Source organism: Phaenicophaeus curvirostris, chromosome Z, assembly GCF_032191515.1.
Source record: "Phaenicophaeus curvirostris isolate KB17595 chromosome Z, BPBGC_Pcur_1.0, whole genome shotgun sequence".
NCBI lineage: Eukaryota > Metazoa > Chordata > Aves > Cuculiformes > Cuculidae > Phaenicophaeus > Phaenicophaeus curvirostris.
The window spans coordinates 62167733-62183644 of record NC_091431.1 but is presented as its reverse complement, the minus strand read 5'-3'; the positions used below and the strand labels follow the sequence as shown (position 1 = coordinate 62183644).

General features: G+C 40.8%; 1 protein-coding gene across 2 annotated transcripts in view; it reads left to right on the top strand.

Annotated features, from left to right (window-relative positions):
- OSMR (oncostatin M receptor) overlaps window positions 1-13948 on the top strand; it is a 33387-nt gene extending 19439 nt beyond the window's left edge. For both annotated transcript variants that reach the window (XM_069880090.1, XM_069880089.1), the window contains 10 exons: window positions 873-1032; window positions 1555-1631; window positions 4125-4341; window positions 4952-5152; window positions 6341-6442; window positions 6878-7057; window positions 8766-8930; window positions 10432-10510; window positions 10793-10865; window positions 11509-13948. In XM_069880090.1, coding sequence (XP_069736191.1) covers window positions 873-1032; window positions 1555-1631; window positions 4125-4341; window positions 4952-5152; window positions 6341-6442; window positions 6878-7057; window positions 8766-8930; window positions 10432-10510; window positions 10793-10865; window positions 11509-11961 — 1707 coding nt within the window. In that variant the 3' untranslated portion in view covers window positions 11962-13948. The remainder of the gene's footprint in view (window positions 1-872; window positions 1033-1554; window positions 1632-4124; window positions 4342-4951; window positions 5153-6340; window positions 6443-6877; window positions 7058-8765; window positions 8931-10431; window positions 10511-10792; window positions 10866-11508) is intronic.
- Window positions 13949-15912: the final 1964 nt, after the last annotated feature.

Genomic DNA, 15912 nt, shown 5'->3' with positions numbered 1-15912 from the left:
AAAGATATTTTGAAGGCATTTTTGTATTATTCCAAAGAGCTTTATGTGTTCTATTGACTGTACTTGATGGTAGTGTGTCTGGTTTCTAATAAGGGGGGACTCCAGAACAGTTTCTCTTCCTTTCCTTTTCTATCTTTGAAAGATTATTTGGGTAGATTCCTGGTCCTGTTCCACCTCTTATGCAAAAAGTGAGGTTTGTTGACTCATTGCATATAAATTGTGGTTTCTCTGTAGCCCTTTTCTTATGAGTGCAGCTTGCCTCTAGAATATTAAAAGGCCTTATGAAGGTCAGGAGCAAGCTGTGGTTTGCCTTAAGGGTGTTGCTCAAGAGCTGTTAGTTCAAATGGCTCTTTCAGTTGACCATTGCAAGAAGACATTTAGAGGAGAGGCTTAAAAGCATGTGCAATTATTAAGTCTTAATAGAACTCACCTTGGCTCTTATGGAGGAATGGGGAAAAGACTAGGGGAAAAGAATTGAAAGAATAGGTAACTGTAGGTGCTGTGAATAGAGCTGGAACAGCATCCTACTTGCATCAACTGAGTAAGAGACCCAGACTGTGTGAGGATAAGTTCCCACTGAATTTACTCCTTGATGTAAAGGGTAATCATTTGGCAGGTTGTCAGTGACTCCTGCTTAGATAGTTACGCAGAGATGGCTTGCAAACCTCTTTTTGCATCTCCTAGTCTTGGGATCTTGCGACCTTATGTGTATCTTCCCCCCGGTCCCCTCCCCCATTGTTCTATGATTATCTTTTCCAAGTCAACCTAACTGGCTGTTGTAGGGTTAGAGGAAGGACTGTTTTTTTCAAACAAAACCCTCTTGCTAATGAAGCTGAACTGAGGTCTGACTCTTCTGTTTTCCTGTGTTGCAGCATAATATTTCGGATACGTATCTCCATTATCCCAGAATCACCCTAAGTGGACTGCAGCCTTACACCGAATACACAGCTAGAATACGCTGTGGGGCTGCTAAGCATTTCTGGAGGTGGAGTGAATGGAGCAAAGCCCGAAACATCAGAACAAAGGAAGCACGTATGTCCAGCCTACTGAGAAGGGAAGCTTGAGGGATGTCCTTTTCTACCTCTGTTTGCTCTTTGCTACTCTTCTTGTGCATGTGTAGCTAAAACAAAGGCCTGTTGAATGCGTAAAATAGAAGAACAGCACACTTTAAGAAAGTGACTTCTTACGAAACTGGCATCCTACATGCCAGTCTCTGCCATTTCATCTAGTGCAGGCTGTGGGAAAGCCAGTTGACTGGGAGGATGGGCAGACGGAGTAACAGTGTTCTGTGAGGGCTGAGGGAACTGTGCAGAGGTGGGAACAAGCATCTGGGAACTGCAAGCAAAGAGAGATTTTCTGTTTAGGGAAATGAACCAGACATTCATTCAGAAAGAAAGAATGAAGGGAGCCAGAAGTTAAAGGATATTTTGGCAAGACCTCGGAGTGATGGGGAAAGAGAGGTTTTGAGGGTGGAGTTTCTTCAAATGGGGGGAAGCAATTAAACAGTTCCACCTTTCTGCACCTAGAGCACCTTTGTTCTGCTGTTTATTGCAGCTCCATCAGGCAAACTGGACATCTGGAGAGAAATTACACCAGTTCTAGGGGGGCGGAATGTGACCTTGTTCTGGAAGGTGAGACATGGGTACAGAAACTTCTCTCTTCAAGAGAGGTTGGAAACTCCTCCAATGAATAACAAGTCTATGTGCACTTTATAGCATTTCAGTATGAAAATGCTGAAGTATTTAAGACAAATATTATATATAACATATTTTAGAATGTATGTAGCTGTATGTGTGCTGTCCTGGCATTTTAGATGTGTTCCTCTGTTTTTCTAAGCATTCATAGAATCATTGTAGAAACATGGAATAGTTTGAATTGGAAGGGACCTTACAGATCATCCTGTTCCAACCCCACTGCCATGGGTAAGGACACCTCCTGCTAGACCAGGCTGCTCAAAGCCATGTCCAGCCTGGCCTTGAACGCTTCCAGGGAGGTAGCATCCATACCTCACGGCGTTCACACAGGCCCACTTCTCCAGCTTGTCTAGGTCCCTCTGGATGACAACCTGTCCTTCTGCTGTAACAACTGCACCACTCAGTTTGGTGTCATCTGTAAACTTGCTGAGGGTGCAGTCGATGTCGCTGTCTGTATCATTGATGAAAATGTTGAACAGCTCTGGTCCTATAACAGACCTGTGAGGGACAGCACTCGTCATGGATCTCCATCTGGGCATTGAGCTGTTGACCATTACTCTCTGGATACAACCATCCAACCAATTCCTTATCCACCAAACAGTACACCCATGAAATCCATGTCTCTGGACATGAGAGAAGGATGTTGTGGGGAACCATGCTGAAGGTGTTACAGAAGTCCAAATGGATAACATTCATTGCTTTTCTCATGTCCACTGATGTGGGTGTCCTGTCATAGAAAGCGTATAGGTTGGTCAGGCAGGACTTGCCCTTGGTGAAGCCATGCTGGCTCTCTTGGATCACCACCCTCTGCCATGCGCTCTGGAATAGCTTCTAAGAAGATCTGTTCCAGGTTAGTAGTTCCCAGGGTCCTCCTGTCTACCTTTTTTGAAAACAGGCACAATGTTGCTAGTCTTCCAGTCTCTGGGGACTTCACCTGACTGCCTTGACTTTTCAGATATTGTGGAGTGTCCTGGCGACCACATCAGCCAATTCTCTCAGGACTCTGGGAAGCATTTCATCAGTCCCATAGACTTACGTATGTTCAGGTTCCTCAGGTGATCACCAGGCTGGGCAGTTTCCTGGTGATACTCAGCCCGGGCTCTCAGAAGGCAGCAGACTTCCTTATGAGTAGGGTCTGTGTGACAGATTGGAACTTCCGTTTCCCTCAGCAGGGAGTCTCCTACAACTATGACTCGTCTTTTCTTCCTTGTGGTGGTTGTATTGATATGGTCTTGGCCCCTCCGCTGGAGTAGAGAGGTTGGCAACCACATTGTCCAATGAGAGGTTCTCCCCTGTCAATGGACAACGGCTGGAGCCTTGTACCTACTGTGCAGGGGCACCTGGGGAGGCATGGTCAAGAAGGGGGTTCACTTGCTGCCCCATTTGTGGACTAGCTTCCACTTATTGCTTCCCTTTAAGTCCCTGCCTACATCCTGGTGGGGGTAGGATGCTGAATCCCTTTGAACAGGGGCTTTTCCCAGTGGCGGTCTCTGTTCATGTTTCAGGGAGCTCAGGGTGTGTTCTCTTGCTCAGACTCCCTGGTGCTCCTTAGCCTCTCCACTTCTGCTCATGGCTCTGCCATCAGGCTGAGGAGGTTCTCCACCTGCTTGCACATTACACAACTGTTGCCCCTGCTGCCCTACGTTTCCAGTGCAAGCTGGTGGCACTCTGCAGCCTGAGACCTGGAGGGCTGCATGTTTTCCTGGGAGCTCAGGCTGGGTTGATGCATCCCTCTTAGCAAATGCAGAGGATGCAGCCTCCTGCCAGGTGGAGACCATGGCTGGGCTCCCTCTCCCCAGCTGAACTCGCTCCTTAGCTCAGAGAGAGACTGCGCCTGCCCTGCTCGCCCTCCCTGCCCAAACTGCTGTGTGAACTGCCGCACCACAGCATTCTGACACACCACACCATGTTTGCCTGTCCTGTTTGCCACACTCCCAGTTGGTGGTGGTCCCTAAGGGTGGCTCCTGTATGGCAGGGGGACTGGCTCTGTCACCCTTCCCTCAGTCCTGGATGAGTTGGTGCGGTGTCAAAGTTTGTCAGGAGCTCATGTTTCATCTGCACTGGCTAAGGGGAGGAGGGAGGCTGGGCCACTTTCTCTCTCTTTCTTTCTCACTCCCCTCTCCCTGGGCTTTTTGCCTTCACGGTTCTGGCTGCAGTTTTTCCCCATCTGGAAACTTCCCCCACTGTGATCATCTGCTCTGGAAACCTTTGCATCGGCGACTACCACTATAACAAGACAAATCCCATTAATGACATTTCTGTGTTTCCATTTCAGCCAGTAATGTGTGCATACATGGAAACAAATGATTATGTTCTTAGACAGTTAATGCATCCAATTAGTTATTTAAAATTCTAATTGCTCCTTTCATGAATTTTGCCAAAAATTGACTAAGTAATTGATTGCTGTTTACCCACATAATTTTTCTTCAGCAAGCACCAGATTTTCAAGCAAATGGAAGAAGTATTTCCTATGAAGTAACCTGGAAAAAAGTAGATGATGATGCTGAGGCTGAAAGTATCTCCTTTTCATCAGTCTACAATAGCACAAGGATTTCCATTGATAACCATTCCTACAGAATCAGTATCAAGGCAAAGAATGATGTTAATTATTCACTTCCTTCAGTATTGATCATCCCTAGATCTACAGGTAACAGCAGGAGTATTTTCAGCTTAACTCAGATGCCCATTATGAGAGTTTTGTTTCCACCTGTTTTAAGTGAAGTGATAATTTATCATCTTGGGGTAACAAATTAACCTGGCCTGTTAACTCACATCACTGCTATTTGGAAATTATTGCTGTATTTTTGCCTATAGGGTGATAAATTTATGTATATTAAGCTCAAAAGCCTTGATCCATCCCTTGCAACACAAAATCTCTTCTCCACAGAAAGTATCTGCAGAGCAAAACACATTTAGCCTTAAACTAAGACCTCAGGCCTGCAGCAGGTATTGTGAAGGTACAGCCAGTGCCTCACATGGAGCTTTTTGTGTGTGATTAATATCTTGTGATTTTCTGTTCCAGTTTTCTGCAGTTCAGTTATTTTTATGAATATATATATAGTAATAACTACTGGATGTTTTTTGAGCTTTTAGCATAGAGTTTTCAGCATGTGAAAAAGCCCATACATCTGACAGGGAAAGCATACAACTAATTTACGCTTGTTCTAACAACGTAACATAGAAACTATATTGATCTTCATTTATGAATCTGAGTTCTCATGCAGTAAAGTAATAGAGACTGTTTTGCTCATTCCTAGGCGCTGAAGCAGAGGTCAGTGGTTCAGAGCTTAAAGAAGAACAGGTTAATGGTACAGATGATGGTATTTTTATTTCCTGGGAACCCAGACATCAATATGACAGCTACGTTATTGATTGGTGCAACTATCCGATGTTGCAACCTTGTGATTTGCAGTGGAAGAGATTTGGGCCCAACACTTCCAGTGCTCTGATCAACTCAGGTGAGAGCTGAACAATTTTTCTTTCTGCTACCTGTGCAGCAGTCTTTCATGCCATAGACATTAATTCAATTGAGGAAACAAATCCTGTGGAATATTGAAGTCTGTGCAGTGCAGGTGTAATTCTTCGAAGGCGTGTGGTATCGTGTTGTGCCTAGCAAATGAATTAGACACCACAAATGAGCCAGCACTGTTAAGCCTTGGAAGACAGCATAGTGTTTTAGAAAAGTCAGAATAGCATTTTAGAAAAAATGCTCTTTTGAGTAGCTTGTACTAATATCTTGGAGAAGGATGGTTAGGTTAATGAAGGAGTTAAAAATCTTATGGCACGAGAGATGTAAAATGGAGCTGTGCCTTATCTGTAACATGGGTCAGAAGTTTAGACTTGGGCAACTTAACAACCGCTGGGTAGTGAGCAGTTCAGTGCTGTCAATATGCCAAAAATAAAAAAGCGTTTCAGCACCCGTCCTTGCTTAGGTCCAGTTGTGTGGTTTTTATCACAGTGGTGGCCGTTAGACCTTAGTCCTTTCTTGCTGTGTGAAAGTTCGTCAGATATAGTTCCACAGCTGTGAGAATGTAGCCTTAATGGAATCTCCTGGGCTGAGAGTTCACTTGGGAATGGAACATGTCTAAACAAAATTTGACTAAATACATTTCAATATGCAATAAAGGAACTATACTTCAGTTCATACAAACACATGTGAGTCTGCAAAGTTTTTGAAGTAAGGTGTGGTACACATCTAAAAAGTGTTCAGCTCTTCAGTGGGTTGCACTTGGTTAATTGAAATGGGAGTGGGTGTTACTGAGGATAACATGGAATCCTGATGCATGGGTACATGCCTGCGTTAAAGAGTCCAAAATACAACCTTTGTTTTTGCCAGAAATGGAACTATTTTTCTCTTTGATGCATTCAGAGTCTGTTGTGGAGTCATCTTGAATATGTTAGTGCAATAAAAATGTATTAACCTCCCCTTGGTTCTCTTGTTTCAGACAGAATAAATGTGTTCAGTTCACATTAGGCACACTAAGAATTGGTTTACTCTGTCTCTCCTTCAGTTGCTTTAATAGCACAATAGCACACAAAGAAGATTCCTAAAGGATTATAGACCTCTGTAGAAAGCAGTTAAGTAAAGAGCAAAACCAAAAGACAAACCATAACCTGTTTTTATAATCAGTTCCACTATTTTCTAGATGCTTTTGTTCCGGGGGTGAGATACAACTTCCACATCTATGGATCTGTGGCTAATAGAGCCTCCTTACTGGAGAAGAAAACTGGTTATCTCAGGGAACTACGTAAGTTGGCAACATATTTAGAGTTTGTATATATGCTGAATTCATCTATCACAAAGAGAAAGATTCCACAGCCTTCCTCCTGCAACTAGCTAAAAATGTACATGCTGTGTTATTTCTGTGTCATCAGTGAAGCATTTAAAAGTTGTGCAACAAGGTGTGTGACGTTCAGGATATTTGACTAGGTGAGTGACCAGACAGGAGTCCATGTTAATTAGAATAGCTGAACAAAGCTGTGATAACCACTCACTGCTTTGTGTATCATATGGACTCTTTGAAGGCTCTGTTTTTTTTGAAGTGCTTTGGCCTTGTTCAACTTCTAAATCCAAGTAAGATATAAACAGAAATGCCACATGGGAATTCAGATGTTTTTCAAGTGAGACAATAAACATTCCTGAAGAATAACAGCAAGTTTAACTTGATTTTCCTTTTTTGCAGCTCCTCTGCTTGACCCTATTGTGGAAAAAGTTGATCTCACTTTCAATGCAGTAACACTGTCTTGGGATTCTTACCCCACAAATGAGTCACAATATGGTTTTGTAAAAGGCTACCATGTTTATGTGTCACCTATAGAAGAGAACTGCAGTTTGAAAGGATCAAGAAAACATGTTCTTCCAGGTAACTGAAGTCTGGGATTTAGGAATTTGTGTCGTTGATAGAGGTGAAAGACTTTGTGGCTCTTGCTGATATTTGCAGTGTTTTGGAAAGTTCACCTTAGGCAGGCAGATTGGGTCATTAAGCAATATGCAGTCTTGAACACCTGCTTTTTTTGCTTCCTTTCTAATGCTTGAGGTGCTAATGGGTCGAAATGGGTTGTGGCTTTATACAGATTTATAGCCTCCATCCTGTTGTCCATGGCTTCTTTTAACTCTGATGTGAGTTCCAGAAAGGATTCATGCAATATTCTAGCAGGAGTCAAGTTTCTGCCACTTGTGATCTGAGTTCTGGATGAATTTTGAAAACATCTGTTTGTGGTCTACTTGGATGAGAGTCATAGGAAGCATGTTAGTTTTACTAGGATTTGGAGTATTTTAGAAACAGATGGGATGCAATTTTTTTCCTTCAGAATTGGAGCACTGTGTAAATTCCCCATTTAAATTCTTCTATAGTGAAGCTATTTGTGGCTGTGCATTACAGTGGAGTTCCTTCAGCAGAACTCAGCTGTGGGATGGCACAAAGCCATGTTTAAACATTTATATCTGATCTTCCTGCTCCCCATTCAAGCCTGCTCCAGATAACTTTGCTCTATTACAATTTTCAGATGTTTCCAATATACTCAGATACGTGTTTTTTCCTTGTCTCTTCCTCCAGCTGGGTCGTGTAATCTGTCAGATCCTTCTGCTGATTAGTAGTATCAGGCTGAAAAACTTAGTTTGAACTGAAAGAGGCTTATGTATGAGTTCCTGTGAGAACTAAACTAGTGACAGAAGTACTATAATTTTGCAAGTAAAGACTTTAAAGTGTTTAAATTGAAGATTTCCTGCTTCCTGATTGTCTGAGCTAGTAGACAAGGGGTGTGACAAGGAACAGGAGGAAAAAGATAACTCTTTTCTCCCTGGGGTCTGGGAGTTGCACGATTGAGAAGCAAAAGAGGTTTTTTTTTCAGACAGATATTTCTTGATATCTGTTATCTTCAAAGAACTTGATCTAAGCTTAAGGGATACAGGATTATTGTGAAAAGAGAAATGGCAGAATCTAAATAATTCTGTTAAAAAGCTCTACAAAAAGGAAATTAAAATAAGCAGCTGCCAGTTTTGACAGCAAGTTATGAGGTGGTCTCCCAGAGGATGGGCAGTGTTGTGAACTGTTCAGTTAGAAGGGGTGTGAGTTCAGCCCAGAAGCAATGAGTCAGGATGTATCATCCTTCTCAGAAGCAAGTGTGCAAATTACAAAGAAGGTGGGTGGCAAATGTTCTGTTATTTCACTGGTGTAGTGATCTCAGTTAAGCTGATTTGTAGCATTTTTGGGAGATATTGCAACCTTTCAGTTACATGGGGCTTGCAAGAAAGATGGAGGGTAACTTTTTACCAGGGCCTGTGGTGCTTGGACAAGGGTAATGACTGTAAACTGAAAGAGGGTAGATTTGGATTGGATGTTAGGAAGTAATTTTTTACTTTGAGAGTAGTGAGACACTGGAACAGGTTGTCCAGAGAGGTTGTGGCTGCTCCATCCCTAGAGGCGTTCAAGGCCAGGCTGGATGAGGCTTTGAGCAGCCTCGTCTAGTGGAAGGTGTCCCTGCCCATGGCAGGGGGGTTAGAACTGGATCATCTTTCCAACCCAAACCATACTGTAGTTCAGTGATTCTGTCTTATCTCTTCCATTTTAGATGGTTCGGTCCTATGTAAATATACAATTGAAAATCCAGAAGAAAAGAGATACACTGTGAAAAACCTGTTGTCAAACACAAAATACAAACTGGTGGTTAAGGCTTATACAGGTGGAGGAGAGACTCCCATTGGTAACTTCATATACATAGACACACCGTTTAACTGTGAGTATTGTCTGTGGAAAACTTGTATTCTAGCAGAAGGGTGGGATGATTTAAAAAGCTAGAATAATCTTATTTTCTTAAGCAAAAAATCTTTATTTCAATGTAACATGCTCCTGAGATACGATCTGCCTGAGAAACAAAACATGCATACCAACACACCATTTTACTACTTTTAAGTAGCTGTGTTTGGGATTTTTTTTGAATGAAAATCACTTTACATACTCATTTAAGTCTTATATCTTTCTGGGAAATATCTTTATATATGTACTTTCATATGACTAGTGAGTCCTGTTTGCTAGAATATGTTGAAGAATTGCATTTGGATTTAAGTATTTTTCTAGTATGGCAAAAACTACAGACCTGTGTGCAATCTGGTAATATATTTGTGAATTCGTGAGCTTACAATGCTGATTCTTACTCTCATCAGGATTTAAATCCATTGCCAAGTATACTCCTTCGTAAGTCAATAAGAAAAGGTTGTTGGCTTGAGCATTGTAGTGTGCTAACTGTGCAGATTTGATCATAAAAGCTGAACAGGAAATCACTGTAGTTCTCTTCCCTTGAAAATACCACTCAGCAGTTGTGGTTGTGAAACTTGTGATCCAAATCAGAGATGCCTGATTTTGAAAAATTTATTGGAGGTGGAAGTGAAGGGGGAGGGGCAGGAATGTGTGGAGCATGGAAGGAAACTTAATGATTTAGGCTAACTACCAGAAACAATGCCCTTGAAGAGGCAGTTTTGCCTCTCACACTTGTGTTCCAGCTCTCATTAGCCAACCTTCTCTTGTGCAAGCATGGACATTTGTACAGCTGTGCCAAGAATCAAAATAGGGGCTCAATTAATGCAAAAAAGATAAAAGGAGAATGTAATGTGTCTGTTCCCTGTGGTGGTGTGTGGTAGGGACACACAAACTTGCTGATACAGGGTAAGAGAGCACTTGCTAAGGCAGAGGAAGGTTGAGCAGTAATGAGAGCCTCCCCTGGCCTGCTTATAATAGTCTCAACTGCTTGTGAAAAACAGCCCAAGGCTGTGTCTCCCAGCTAGAAGGCAATAGTGAGATTCTTGTGTCAGCATAAATCCTAGGAGATCATGAACTCCTGTGTAGTCTCTGTCTTGCTATAGTCCATTCATACCAGAGGTACAGATGTTCTGTCAATGTCTCACTGTAAAAATCTGTCTTCTTTGGGAATCTCAGAGGAAACCTAAAACAAGTAGCTAACTGAAATTACCATTGCCATAACTTCTGGAAATTTACCCTTATAATTAAGATGCCAGCATGAGGACAATTTGAAAGGGATCTACTAAGAATTGAATTTTGGTAAAGGAAATCCAGGTCCAAAGATTTACAGCTGTTCCCCACACACCACACAGTTTTACTGCTGAGTTGGTGTCAGGTATCCCATGTGGGCTGGATGCTATTTTTGTCCCAGATCTCAGGCTATACTGACTTCAACAGATGAGAAGTTGAAAACAAATTTTTAAAGTATTTTTCTTTCACAGCAAACATGCTGTACCTTCTAGTCCTGCTAGTGATAGTTCCATCACTAATAGCAGCTATATGCGGCTTGAAGCTGAAGCGGTAAGTTTTAATGCATTTTTCTATTGTAGACAGAGAGCATAACTATTATAATTCACAAACCACAGCTGCAGCTTGTTGCTTCCAGCCTGTTGTAGGGCCTCATTCATTTTTTCCTTCGGCTGTCCAACTGTATGGATGTCTTAAGACTTATTTGGCTTGCGGCATTTCTCAGACACTCATAATCTCTTGCTGTTTCTGTACACATCTATGGGCGGCTTGTGCTGGTACAACATGCTTTGATGAGAGAACAAAAGCCTCATTTGTTTTGCTGTCTATTTCCAGGATGAAAGAATGCTGTTGTCCTATAATACCTAGCCCTAACAAGAGCAAAGTGCTGTCATTCAAAGAGTTTAAGGTAAGATCACTGAAAATCTAGTATTTTTAATTTTTCAGTTGATTAGTAAAGTTTCAGAAAAATATTTTTCTTGTGTTGAATATTTAAAATGAGTGACTGTTATTGTACAGAAATTAACATAATTAGTGTTTGATGGGAACGGTTGGACTCGATTATCCGGTGGGTCTCTTCCAACCTGGTTATTCTGTGATTCTGTGATAATTTAATATGATCATTCAGTGGAAAATTCTGCTTTTGATACTATGTGATTCTGCAGTCTGTTGCTGCAAAAAGTAAAAGCATAATTGGACAATAAATGAAATCTTTTGATACAGTAGGCAATTCTTCCACTATTACTGTTCAAACCTGCACAGATGAAAAACCTGGCTGAAGTCTTTGAAGTAGAGGGACATTGTTCCTTCTTCAAATGCAGTCATATTTCAGTTAATTAAAAAGAAATCTCTAAATAAATACTCTGATAAATCCTGTGTAAAATACAGCTTCCCTTGAACATTGTGTACATATGTTTTCCTTCAAATTCTGTTCATTTACTTGAAAAATCCAAACTAAAAAAAAATGTAACACAATATCGGAAGTGCTTGAAATAATCACTCCTTTTCCTTTATTGGCTTCTTTCATTCATTTTTTGATGATTGTCTTGTAGACTGGTCCTGAAAAAATACTGAAACTGCATGACTGCATTCCTGACATGCTAGCAGTGGACAGTAATGCTAAAGCCCAGAAGTTACATCCATGGAGTCAGTTGTCTTCAGCAGCGACAGAAGATAAGATTGATGTTCACAATTCTTCCTGGATTTACAGTAATGAAAATGAAGAGGGAGACTTTACACCCACACCTACATCTTCTCAGACTCATGCTTGGTTTGAAAATTTTGCTTATTCGTCTCATCTTGCAGTTGAATCTGATCCGTATCAAAGACGAGAGACACTAGATGCAAGCAGGCCAGAGCTGTCACTAGGGCTGTACCATCCACACTACTACTTTGATATTTTTAATGAAGATGCTGCCTCAACGCCCAGAGAAACAGCTGGCAGAAAGGGAAGTCTGAGATATATTTCACAAACAGCTGTGCACTGCCTAGGGAGAAGGCTTTGATGTAGTCTTCTCCATTGAATCCATCCTGCGTTTGGTTACACAATATAAATAAGAATTTCCAAATCCACAACTTCTTCTTTTGATGAAGGCTTTCACAAGCCCAGCTGCCCTAGTTCTGTTAATGCTGCAAAGCTATTGCTTCAGGACTAGTTTAAAAATACTGACTAGTGCACAGGAGCAATGTGTGCTACAGTTTCATCACAACGTATGGGGATTATGTAATATTTACAGACTGTTTTGTGGCCTGTATTATATAGAAAGCAAGATCACAGTAGTTTCTCATAGTCTGACGCAAAGAGCTACTTAGGTTTTGCAGAGATTAAGCTTTTATTCAGAATGTAGAGGTGCCAGTTAAATAATCAGGTAGTTTGTTACGCACAAGAAGTATATTTCATTTGCAGTATTCTGCGTGATCTTACTGTGTGCTCTGCCCCCGCCTAGCCAGTGTGCATTACATAGTTGTGCGTGGAGCATTACCCAGCTTCGGAGTCTGCCTCAGCCCACAGACATCAGAGAGGGAGGTTGTATTTTCTTTCTCAGATGAAATGAGTCTGCATGGAAGGATTACCTACAGTCAGTGCAGCACATTACTGAAAGATTAGAAGGAACTTTGACTTTTCTAGGAGTGGTACCCTGCGTACCAATGATTATCCTGCTTTTATTCCATGTGTCTTCTAACTACACTTGGTGGGTAAAAAAGCACAGAAAACAGATTTTTAAAGTACCAGGCCCCTATCAGTGGGCTCTCACTCCCATTTCTGTTAACTGGGGCTCCTCGCATGCCTGCCTTCTCTACCTTTAAGAATGACCCTTTAAAATCCTGAACAAAGTAGTGTGGATAGTTAAGTAGAAAGGAACTGTTTCTCCAGCGTGACAGCTGTTTCCAGAGGTTTTACCAGGGCACTGCCTCTTTGCTTCTGCACATGAACTTAAGTTCTTCTGGCATTAACCCCTCCATTTAATCTAGCAAGCCCCAAGCCACCAGGTAAGCACAGTAGTCTGCTGCATAGGTGTATGAATCCAGTTTGTGAAGAACATCATATTCACTCGCACTGCATAGCAGTTAGATCTTACAATAGTCTGGCATGTGTTAAAAAAAGAACATTTGTATTTTAACACTCAGAAACGCTACAGTAGGCAGCAGTTAATTTGGTCTTGCCTTTTGATTTTAAAAAATTTTACATTTGTCATGAAGCAGAACAGTTGGAATTCTATCTTGAAAGTCTTATCAGATTAACCTTCATAGTGCACAATGAACCCTTTGGTTTTGCCTAATTTCGCTGTCTGGAATCTGTAACAAATAGAAAGCATTCAGTTTAAAAGCAGAGAATAAGCAAAGTTCTTGGAAAGGAAAAAATGAAGTGTTTTTTAAAATTTAATCTTCAAATAATTTGTTAAAATGCAGTTACTCATCTTCCTTATGTTTAACTAGCTAATCACACTTCCTAAAAACTAAGCAGCTGCAGACAGAAATGAGTTTTGATACTGAACCACATCTAGGTTTCATGCTGTTGGTTGTAGATACCATTGTAACGTCCATGAGCTGTGTTGTAACAGGAAAACCAACAAGACCTTCCATAGACTTTGGCTGAAAGAAGCATTGACCATAAACAGCAGAAGAATTCTTCCAGCAGGCAAAGGTGAGGTACACACAAAAGCAGATACGGTTAGTTGTAGTTCAGAGGTATTCACTTTACACACACTATGCTGTGTCCAGGTATAAGTTGCACACAGATTTAATGAAGTAGAAAAAAACTGCAATATGGTCCTTCCTTTCAGGCTTCAAGCAATGGAATAAAGAAACACGGTGGGTCACATTTAGCCGAACTGCAGTTTGACAAGAACAGGGAAGTAAGAGCAGGCTGCTGGTGTTCAACAGAGACTTCCCAGAGGAACTTTTCCTCCCTTTACCTGACTATCATTTGCGTTACAGTGAATTTTAAAGTGGGATACCATGCTATCTTTTCAACTTCAAACATTTCTTTCTCCAGACTGTTTCATCACATCACATATCAAATACATATTGAAAAGCTTTACTGCTAGACAAAAGGCCAATAAGCAAGAGCTGTTTTGCAACTACTGAAATAGAATTTAGCTGTGCATTTTTTTGGGAAAAAAAAAAAAAAGAAAAGCTTGTTTGGTTAAAAAGGTTTGAAAGGTATCCTAAATCAAGTTACACATCTAGAGAATTCTGAACCAGGCAAAGTCATGAGTATCTCACAAAACATTTTAAATTTCAGCATGCTGCATTTCCTCATGTCAGAGGACAGCTGCAATAGAGTGCAAACTCTTGCTTTTGAAAAACCTACTGTCACTGGAGCTGCAGTAACTCAGCCCAGGAAGTGAGGGATGTGCAGAGGTGAGAGTGACACAGCCAGTTCTGCCTTAGTGATGGTGGGTTGAGGCCCTGGGCCTGATGAGTTCCCACTTCAACTCCCTTGGTCTTCCCTGAGGAGGTCCTGTACTGATAATACATCACGATCTTGGAAGCAAGAGATGCATCACTATCTTGGAAGTAAGGAAACTCTGTATCAGTACCAGATGGCCTGGGAGGTGATAAGAAATTAGCTCCCCTCTATCTAGAAACCTTTCCGCATGGTGGCCCTGATGGGTGGTGGTTCATAAAACCACCTGTGCTTAAATGCACACAAACAGAGGATTCCAAGGAGGGTAATGCCCTACAGCCTGTGCACTAGATGTAGAAAGGCAAGTATTTTTGTATGGGTGGGGAGGCACATGTAATTTTTGGGTTTTTAAAGACATCTGCCTTTGCAGTGATGGTTTAATGAGTTCAAATCATTAAAGCTGTCATTTTCATTTTTCACAGCTGTTGTTGAAGTGCTAATACTTAAGCCATCACATAATGTAAAATTATTATCAGTATGCCAAATTTTTACAATAAAAATTTTGTACAAACTACTGAAGAGTCTGCTTCCAATTTTATAATACATCTTACAAAGCATGAGTGTAAAATATATTTTTGACAAAAAATGTTTATTTGGAAAGCTTTAGGTTTGTTCTAGATAATTAGTAACTTACAAATATAAATAAAATGCCAGCCCATTTCTAGTTGCTGAGAGGTACATATGAGACCAGAACAACTATAAGAAGTTTAAGTACATTTTATTAACAATGCATCCCTTTGATAAGATTATGCTTCAGGAGGCTTTTAATGCCCATTGACATGAACTATACACACTATACAAAAACAGAAAAAAAAAACCACACAAAAAAAATCAAGGTGGGCAATACCATTTTGGGACAAGCCTCTGTTTAAATTATACACAGCTCAATGCAATATTCTTACAGAAAATATATAAATAGTTTTTCTTTCTATGTTACAGTTATACAATATAAATCAGATTTCAATGTCTGTTCAGTGACCTACAAACACTAGAACCTCCAAATATGTAGCAGCGTGTTACTAAATAAAAGAAGACCACATAAGACAGGGAGAATTAATTAGCCTTGAGATTTTCCTTGATCTCTTCCCTCCTCAGAATGATCAACTTAGATAAATCTCTTGCAATACAGCTTTAGGGATGCTGACAGCCCCGTATTGGAACAATTTTTCCATTAGGTGTACAAAATGTCTGCCTCTTCCCCCCGTAGACATTGCATCTTGTGCTAAAACACCCTACTCAGTGGCAAAACGGCATGTTATGCTTTTTGGCATAAATTACATTTATCAAAGAGTGTATTTTACAAAGCAACTCAAGCAAAATGTGCAATTTCTGCATGCTGTGGCATTGCTATCCATCTATGTTACAAAAATAGTCTAAAGAAAATCCCCATTCTTTACTCAACATACAAATCTATTGAAAGCAAAACTACATAAGGAACCAGAATCAGGAGTTAAAGAGAAACCAAGGAGATGAGGGGCTTCTAGCAAAATACAAACATAACTTCTAGTATGTTCCCAAAGATATTTTACAGTTCTCAGATCTTACT